The sequence below is a fragment of the Seriola lalandi genome, unplaced genomic scaffold (genome assembly GCF_002814215.2).
Source record: "Seriola lalandi dorsalis isolate HSWRI2012SDOR001 ecotype SW California unplaced genomic scaffold, Sedor1 jcf7180002054147, whole genome shotgun sequence".
NCBI lineage: Eukaryota > Metazoa > Chordata > Actinopteri > Carangiformes > Carangidae > Seriola > Seriola lalandi.
This window is the reverse complement of record NW_019524700.1, coordinates 30,525-40,038: the sequence shown is the minus strand read 5'-3', so window position 1 is coordinate 40,038 and position 9,514 is coordinate 30,525. Positions and strand designations below refer to the sequence as shown.

At 40.2% G+C, this 9,514-nt stretch overlaps 1 protein-coding gene and 1 pseudogene across 3 annotated transcripts in view; one reads left to right on the top strand and one right to left on the bottom strand.

The window, feature by feature from the left end:
• Window positions 1-6: 6 nt before the first annotated feature.
• LOC111653117 (gap junction delta-2 protein pseudogene) lies at window positions 7-1,659 on the bottom strand (annotated as a pseudogene).
• Window positions 1,660-6,821: 5,162 nt separating this feature from the next.
• Window positions 6,822-9,514, top strand: part of LOC111653116 (vascular endothelial zinc finger 1-like) — a 21,118-nt gene continuing 18,425 nt past the window's right edge. For all 3 annotated transcript variants that reach the window (XM_023403585.2, XM_023403584.2, XM_023403583.2), the window contains exon 1: window positions 6,822-6,962. In XM_023403585.2, the coding sequence (XP_023259353.1) occupies window positions 6,930-6,962 (33 nt within the window). In that variant the 5' untranslated portion in view covers window positions 6,822-6,929. The remainder of the gene's footprint in view (window positions 6,963-9,514) is intronic.

The window sequence follows — 9,514 nt, the reverse complement described above, 5'->3', positions numbered from 1 at the left end:
TCTGCTTTATTTTTATTGGATCACTCAGAAAACAGTCAGCCAATCAGAAGAGAGGCTCAGAGCCTCCTCTCTTCTGATTGGCTCACCGACCTGTTGTTACTAGAGCTGCAGAGAGAAGCCTGAGAGAGGAGATGTGAAACTACACTGAGATGGTTTTTATATCTTCTGATGGATCAACACTTCAAATAAAACACAGAAGAAGAAACGTGGAGCTTTGAGATGGTTACAGAGTAAAGTCTGTGTCACACTGAAGAAGAACGAGTTTGTACGACGTGTCGTCAGATTATGTTGAAGACAAAAGTGTTGATACCTGAACTGTGAAGTTCTCTGCAACTAAAACACAAGGTTAAAGGTTCTGATGAAAATCATCCACCGCTCCGACCTCCACATCCACTGACGACCAGCTCTATCCTGTTGCTGCGGTTACAGTAGCCCTCACTGCTACGTTGCATTAAGACTCTCAGGTGACACGTTTGTTACCACGACAGCTCATGAACCTGACTCTGTATAACTGTGTGTCACAGATATGACGGCCTCACAGAAACGTGTCTCTCACAGCCAGGACTTCTTAGTCCGTCCCAGCCGGGCCATGTTGGCCAGCTTCACCTTCACCTTGTCTCTGCTCTCTGGGTTTCTCTTGGAGGTGCACTCCACCGTGGAGTCCGTCTCAAAGGAGATGGCGGGGGCGTGCGTGAGCAGACCTCCAGTCTTCTCTGGAGCCATGGCCCCCGGGGTCTGCAGGACCAGCTGGCTCCTCAGAGAGTGCCGGAGCTGCAGCAGCAGGGGGTTGTGGTTGGAGTAGAGTTTGACGGTGTCCCTCTCCTGACTGCAGCAGGTGGAGCAGGCCGAGCACAGGATGCGGAAGATGTAAACCCAGCCCAGGTAGTGGAGCTCCGCGATGTTGAGCACGAAACAGCCGAGGCTGATGCTGAACATGAAGTTCAGGAAGATGGTTTTCTCTGTGGCTCGAGACACGAAGCAGTCGGTTCGGGTCGGGCAGGGGTAGGTCTCGCAGCGGTACAGGTGAGGCACCTCGAACCCAAACAGGAAGTACTGACCCACCAGGAAGGTGATCTCCATGACGGATCGCAGGAGCACATGGAGGATGTAGATGAGCAGAACCTGGTTGGACTGCTCGGTGGGGTCCTCTCCTAACTCGCCGTAATCCTCCCTCAGGTAGCTTTCTTCTACCCCCTCCCTCTCCCCCACCCCCCACTCCTCACTGTAGTGAGGACAGTAGGGGGGCATGCTCACCCTCAGGGCCTCCATACCGTCCTTCCCCACGTGGCTGCATCTCTGCCTGGGGGGCCTCTGGGCCACCACCTGTGCTCTCTGGCTGTCCAGCTTCTCGTCCTTGGCGATCTTGTGCAGAACAAAGACGATGTAGAAGATGGACGGGGTGGAGACCAGCACGATCTGAAAGACCCAGAAACGCAGGTGTGAGACGGGAGCGAAGGTGTCGTAGCAGACGTTGCTGCAGCCAGGCTGCTGGGTGTTACAGGTGAACTTGGACTGCTCGTCGCTGTAGACGGCGTCGCCCACCAGCGCCACCAGCAGGATCCGGAAGATGAGCAGCATGGTGAGCCAGATCTTTCCGATCACTGTGGAGTGGTTCTGAACCTCGGAAAGGAAGCGGCCCAGTATGGACCAGTCACCCATGATGTAACCTTAGAGAGAGCAGAAGACAGTGTCAGTGCTTTCTCATCATTTTACGCCCCCAGCCCCAACAATGACTCTACACACCCCAGGAGTGGCTCGGCTCTTAGTCATAGAACCACTGGTGAGCGTTCGGGTCAGTGAACATGTTTAACCCTCTGAGGGTGTATTCTTGATTTCTACATTATTTCTTAAAGGTTGTGCACATGAATAATACCAAAGTGTTTAATTCAGTTTTCAGAACAACTTCAGCTCTTTCTATAACGAGGCTTCTTACACCGAGCAAAAAGATCATTTGGCTCAAAAGCTGAAAACTGCAGCCCGGTTTTTTAAATTCTTTAAATCTCTTGTGAAAACAAACTTTGTGGATGAATTGAAATGTGTTCACCAAAGTCTTACGTTCATAAAAATAGTGCAACATGTGAGCAAAATAGTAGATAAATGTATGATAAATGCCTTAAATGAAAATTGTTGCTTGTCACTTCACTTACTCACGTACAATCTTGCAAGAATATGAAAAAGAAAGTGGAGAGTCTACAGATTCTAACAACATTGAAACCATATTCCTACGCTGTGTTATCACAAAGATGCTAATAGAAACATCTGTTGACCTCAGAGGGTTAAACATCATGGCCTGGTTTCAGGAACCTGGATAAACTCTTTGAGAAGCGACTCTGAGAGAGACTGATCAGCACCTGATCCAGGGATCCAGAGATAAGATGAGATGAGATGAGAGAAGATTGGATGAGAGAAGATGAGAAGATATAAGATGAGATGAGATGAAATAAGAAAAGATGAGATGAAATGAAATAAAATGAGAGGAAATAAAACAAGATGAGATGAAATGAGATGAGATGAGAGAAGATGAGTTGAAATAAAATGAGATGAAATAAGGGAAGATGAGATGAAATGAAAGGAGATGAAATAAAATAAGATGAGACGAAATGAGATGAGATGAGATGAGAGAAGATGAGATGAGATGAAATAAGATGAGATGAAATGAAATAAAATGAGATGAGAGAAGATGAGATGAAATAAAAGAAGATTAGATGAAATAAGAGAAGCTGAGATGAGAGAAGATGAGAACAGATGCAATAAAATAAGATAAATTGAGATGAGATTAGACGAGATGAGATGAAATAAGATGAGATGAAATAAAATAAGATGAGACGAAATAAGACAAGATGAGATTAAATGAGATGAGATGAGAGAAGATGAGATGAGAGAAGATGAGAAGAGATCAGATGAAATAAGATGCAATGAAATGAGATGAAATAAGATAAATTGAGATGAAATGAGATAGGATGAGATGAGATTAGACGAGATGAGATGAACCTTTATTGATCCCCTGCTGAGGAAATTCAAATTTGACACAGCAGCATAAAAAGGAAATATAATAAGTAATAAAACAGAATCTAAAATACTTTTACACAGTTTAGATTATAGAGTTTCCTTCAGTCACTGATACATGGACGTAAACAGTAAGAAAACCCTAATGCAGTGATGGTATTAATACTATTTTTAAAGTTTAATTAAAGAGGAAATAGTTGAGCAGCCTGTGTAATATCATACAACACATACTTTGTCATGACTTTAGTTGTAACCAATATTTAAAACATATTTATGTAAAAACATATAAGGTTTTTTTCCTTTCCTCTAAAATGTCCAGTTGTTTCTCCTGTTTTCTATTTATTCTTCTTCTTCTTCCATTGTTCTTTCATTGAAGCATCAACAGGAACCCGTCACATTATTGTTAGTACCTTATTTACATAGTGACATAACTGTGAATCCAAAGTTAACCTGATTTATTTTTGTATTTCTGTATTTTTCAGCCTTTAAATGTTTAGATGTAACTGATCAAACATGTTCATGACATGTATCAGACTCTAAATCATAAAGTGTATCTACACTTCAGATTATTATTAGACAGATTATTGAGGACATGACGCCACAGTGCACGTATACGTGTGTGAGTTAGACTTCTTCGCTCTCAGACACATGAACTCCTCCTTTGTATTGAACAGTATAAACCTTGAGGAGAAAGTAGAAAATGACAGATTCCAGTTTGAACTCACCTGAATTTAACCCTCAGTTTTCCAGAATGAATCCTGAGCACAGAGGCTTCGCCACGCAGCGTTCATGGCTATTTTTAATCTCAGAGCGTTGATGATCTGAGTCCTGGCGAGCGTGGTGAGGGACAACACACTGACCACACAGATTGACCCAGTCCATCTGAAACTGTCATTGTGCTGTGTGGCTACAAAGGCTGGCAATGTACAGTGCAACAAAGATTTCAAAACACAATGGAGGGGGGGGGGGTTCCTTTTCTGAACAGCCGCGAACAGTCACACAAAAAGCAAATGGAACCAGCTGGAAAGAGGAGACAATGCAGCTTCATGCAAAACTTCTGTATTTAGGTGCTTGAAAAGCAGAAGTTAGAGAGGAATAAATCGTTCTGCTCTTCCTTCGCTTTCCAGATGAAGCCTCAAACATCAGAGCAGCGACAGCAGGATTCACCTGGAGCCTGAACACTTTCAGTTTCATCCATGAGTATGGACGTCCCGATGGTGTAGATCAGGACAGCGTCAGTCTGTATGAATATAAAGAACGCTTCCAGCAATCCAGAAACAATCTGAGTGAACCCCTCCAGGTCTGTGTTGGTTTTTAGGATCCTGATCCATCAGCTGCAGCACGGGACTCTGGATCAGAGCTCCACTGACACACGGTGCAGTTCACTCTGGGCTGGAATCCAGTTGTTGTTTATGCAGATGAAGCAGTGAAAGGCTGGATCCCATAGGCAAATGTGATATATGTACATATGTTGAATCTTCATATATGAAACACAGTATATGTACGTAGAGAATAAAAACAAATATGGAAAAATTTAATTACTAATTGGAACAATTTCATACATTGATATAGATGTCTATAATATAGATGTTTATATATTTATACTAACAGATGTTACATAAATATATATCCATCTAAAACCTGTCAGTATATGATATTATATAAAACTCTGAAACACTTTCCCAGAATGTGAAGTTAAAATGTTTAAAATGAATGAGTAATTAGGTTCAAAAACATATATATAAGCATATAGAGTTGTTAATAAACTTGAATATATAGCCTAAATTAAACAGATAATATGTATGGTCATACCATATAAAAATTAATCACATCGATATTTTAATAAATGGACATATACAGATTTTACTGTGGGTATTTCATATATGTTATTAACTTACATTTTCATATATCCAGAGAATGTGCATTTGTGATAATAATATATCACCATATAGTTAACATACTGTATATGGCCACATCTCTCTTGATATAGGCACATACATGTCATATATTACATTTCTGTATGGGAGCAAAGAATAGAGAATAAGAAATAAGTTTGTAAAGATAAAGATAAAAATGTAAACGTAAAATGTAAAAATGTAAATATATGGCTTTATGCAATGATATATGACAACTAAAACATATAATATATGTAAGGAATAGTTGATAGCTAAAATATACAATATAAATATAAATGCAACAGTATATGATGTATAGCACAGTTGAAAACAACAGTAGAATAATTGCACAGAGAATAGAAGTATTGAAATATTGCACTGGTTTGTACTGTTATGTCAGAATTGCACAGTTAGTATATTATAATGAGTATAAATAAATAAATGATGGAGTAAGGTCTGCTGACCGGGATGAAGAAATGTTTCACTGATCTTTTCTTCGAGCTTCATGAGTTTGAGTCGACTTGTTTTCATTATGGGTTTAAAGGAAGAGTTCGACATGAACAACAAGCTGATGAACAAGTCCAGCTGAAGTGTCTCTGAGACAGACAGCGAGGACAGCTTTAGGTTTGAGTCTCTGCAGAGGGTGGACATGATGACGGTGAGACCTCAGGAAACTGCAGTGACTGAACTGAGCTGCTGCTCACCAAGAAAATGTTTCACCACAAACTGGGATTTTTACTGTCTGTGTGAGGTAAACAAACCGACACGTGTTCATCAGTGAGCTGCATATGGGCGTATCGTTAGCAGCATGTTAGCAGCATGTTAGCAGCATGTTAGCAGCACGTTAGCAGCACGTTAGCAGCATGTTAGCAGCACGATGCCCAGGATGATCCCTGGACTTTTCCTCTAGCGCCACCATAAGGTTGACAGTTGTGGCTCTTATTTACTGTTATCTAGAACAGACAAGTAAAGAACAGGAATAGATGTTTTTACTTGTTTTTAAAGCTCTACACTTCAGATTCTCTGTGGTGTGACTCATTCACCAGCTCTCAGATCTCCTACTTCTAGGTAGATTTATTTAACTAGACTTTTGATGAATTCTCTCATATTTAACTATTCTTACTGGGTTTTCTGATTTTATTTTCATTTACATTTTTTTATCTTATTTTTGTTATTGTAAAACACTTTGAGCTTCATCTCTTGTATGCAAAGTGCTCTATAAACAAAGTTATTATCTCAACAACTTTTAGATGTATTGTTGAGAAATCTGGTTCAGACTTCTCACTTTTTCACATCAAGGACCTTTAAAGTGACACTGAAGAATAGAAAAGACCACAAAGGAAATATTTCCGTCTTAAGGAAAAACTTTCTTACTTGATTTTATGTATTCTATGTAAACAACTTTTACCTTATTTATTTATATTTTTTTAATTTCTGTCATTATTTTATTATTTATTCCTTCTCATTTTACATGAATGTTTTTAACATGTTATGTTTGTTTTGTCTTTTCATGTTGTATGAAAGGTGCTCTACAAAAAAGTTTATTATTATTTATTATTCATAAACATGAACACTATAGATGAAGTTAAACCTAAGGCTGTTACCTGTTCACCTGAGTGTCTAAAGTTTGCTTCCACACGTTTGAATATGAAGCACATATTTGTAAAGTTTCATCTCAGAGTATTTCTTTCAACAGAATCACTGAGAACTATATTTTAGTAAATAATGAGATTATCTCAGTGAAAGATTTTTCTGTTTACATCATCAATTGTTATTTTTTATGAAAACATGTGACGTCATTTATTATACTTATTTATATCGAAACTTACAGAAACAAAACGCAGTTTCTCTTTAAAATTGAACGGGGAATATTTGAGGTAACATTTCGTGTGAAGGCCAGACGTCCTAAAAAAAGTGGTGTGGACTTGGTTCAGCCCCGGGGGTTACAGGAAGTTGTAGCTGCCATGTTCAGCTGCTTTGTTGTAGATTCCTTGTAGGTTTCCTGCAGATTTTAGCCTAAGTGTTGCAATGGAACCGAGCTGGAGTACGTTTCTATTTCAGGTAAGTGGCACGGCGGAACAATAGTCTGAGAAACTGCATGAACGTTTTCCAAATGCCGTAATTGTTGTTAGCCAAATATTTCATATCACTTTCTGAAATGAATAAGAGTTAGCCAAGCAAAACAAAGGTGTTAGCGTTAGCCTAGCGTCGCTAGCTCCGCTGTGTGGGTTGCTGTAGCAAAACTGCTAAGCAGCTTTATCGAACCCGAGACCTCCGGCTGTGTCTGGGCTCCGGAGGTTCTCCGAGGCCGCCTCCGTGGTGGCGGTTAAATTACCCGAACTCAGTTTCGTGTCGCGGTGTGTGGGGTTTGTCTCAGGTCGCACTAAAACCACCGTGGAGCTAATCTCTGTAGCCACTGCTGTTGATGCGCGCGTTAGCAAGTTAACTAGAAGGTCGCGCTATTGCTATTGCATGTAGGTATGCTAAGCTAATTGGCTAACGTGTTAGCTAACCGGGGTACTTTTCTCGTCTGCACAGATAACGATCATTTGTCGGCAGTGATTTATTGAGAGCACCAAACTTGATTCTGCTAATCAAGGCACCCGAACGAGAGAAATGTAATAACGTTAACGTTATTTTAGCTAACGCTAGTTAAGTTAGCTAACGCTAGTTAAGTTAGCTAACGCTGTAAACTGAAGGCTGCCTAGCACGCGGACAGCGGCGATTAAACCACACGTTAAGAATCTAAACTTTACAGTTTAACCACAGACCAGAGGCCGCAGATACCAACAGTAAACTATCCTAAAATAAACCTCGTATCAACACTGACTCCACAGTTAAACTTCTTTACGCCAGACACCACGTAACTTAAGTAACGTAAGTTTTAATGTGGCCTTTTGTTTTGAAAAACATAACGTAGCGCGTGCAATTTGTTTTATGAACTTTTCTAACCCGTGAGAAGAGAAGACCCTTTCCGTTATCTTGTCCCATTATTAACCTGTCTCGTGAAGGTGTGCAGGTAACACTGTGTGAAGTTTTCTTGGAGCTGAGATTCACTGAAGATAAAGGCCTGAACTGTTGTTAATCCACTAAACTCAGAGTTTGGTAGAAAATCTGAAATAATTCATAATACAGTCTGTAAATTAGCTTCAATGACCATTTGTGTTAATGGATTTTTGCTCCTGATGTACAGTAGCTGCAGAGTGCAGTCAGTGCATTTACAATGGAGTATAATTTAGAAGCGTTTGGGAAATACAACAGTATCTCTTGCTCTATAATCAACAGTTTGTCTCCAGTCTGTTACACAGTATGATATTAAGCGTGTAGAGTATATAGCTCAACAGTAAGAGTAGTTTCTCCTGCTCTATGAAAGTTGTCAGGAATTAAATCATGTTAATCAAATAGAATCAAATGTGTTTATAGAGAACGTTTAAAAAATAAACAGCAAAGCTCAAGAAAAACAAAATCAACACAGATGGATGGAACAGATCTGATTGACGTGGGCAGGTTATTTCAGGGGAAGCACGATCACCTCTGTGTTTAAGGTTAGTGCGAGGGACGGTGAGGAGGCCCATGTCCCACGATCTGAGGGGCCAATTAATGACAGTCATTATTTGGAGAGTGGATATACAGAGGAGTTACAATAAATCCTTATATTAAGGGTTTATGTTATTGTTGACATAAATACGAACACAGAAACAAGAGGTGGTTCTTGATATTAATGGGCTGCAGTGTCATGTTCGTCCCTAATAAATCGATCACTTTGATGCGTTTTATGGAAGTGAATATTAGATATTAGAGTCTCTGTGAACGTCGTCAGCACTGCCTCTGCAGGGGGTCACAGTTAGAGATGTGTAATCAGAGCTCTACCAGATTTTCTTTCCTGCAGTGAGAAACCCGAGTCTCTGAACTGATCCAGAAGTGTTGCAGGATTCACTGTATTAATTAAAAAGACTTTAGAGAATTTATTCAATGAGCTGTGTAAAACCTAGCCTCGTTTTCCTGGTGTCAGGTGAGCGTAAAGCTCTGTGATTGGATATTTCTCACTGCAGAGCTCTGAGGAGCCTGCAGGTGAAGTCGTGAGGTTGTGGGATCAGACTGCTGTTCTCTGGGAGACGTCAGCAGTGAGGAGTGATTTTGAGGAAATCGTGAAACAGTGCGACAGAAGTTTAATGTGCTATGTTCAAACACCAAACTGTGATGCCTCCTGTGCTGCAGCCCCGTTTTTTCTTGTTGATCTTTTGTGATTTGACTTTGTCACTAATGTTGCAGCTTGTTGTTGGTTTGGTTGACTTTTTAATTTCATGCATTTATCACTTCGCTTGTCATTTCTGTTGCAATACACAAAGACTCGATGATAACTCTATTATCTTGGTTAACACTTGTTTCACGACATGCAACAAATTCCTATTGTGATTATTTTGGCAGATATTGCAATTTTCAGCAAAATACAAAAACGATGATGTGATTTTAAACTTGTTCCTTTACGTCTAGAGAATATGATTTGTAGGCCGGGGCGTCTCTGTAGCACCTAGGGTTGCACGGTATACCGGTACCAGTATAGTACCGCGATACTAGAGTTTTGAAAACGGTACTATACCAGCATTTAAAAA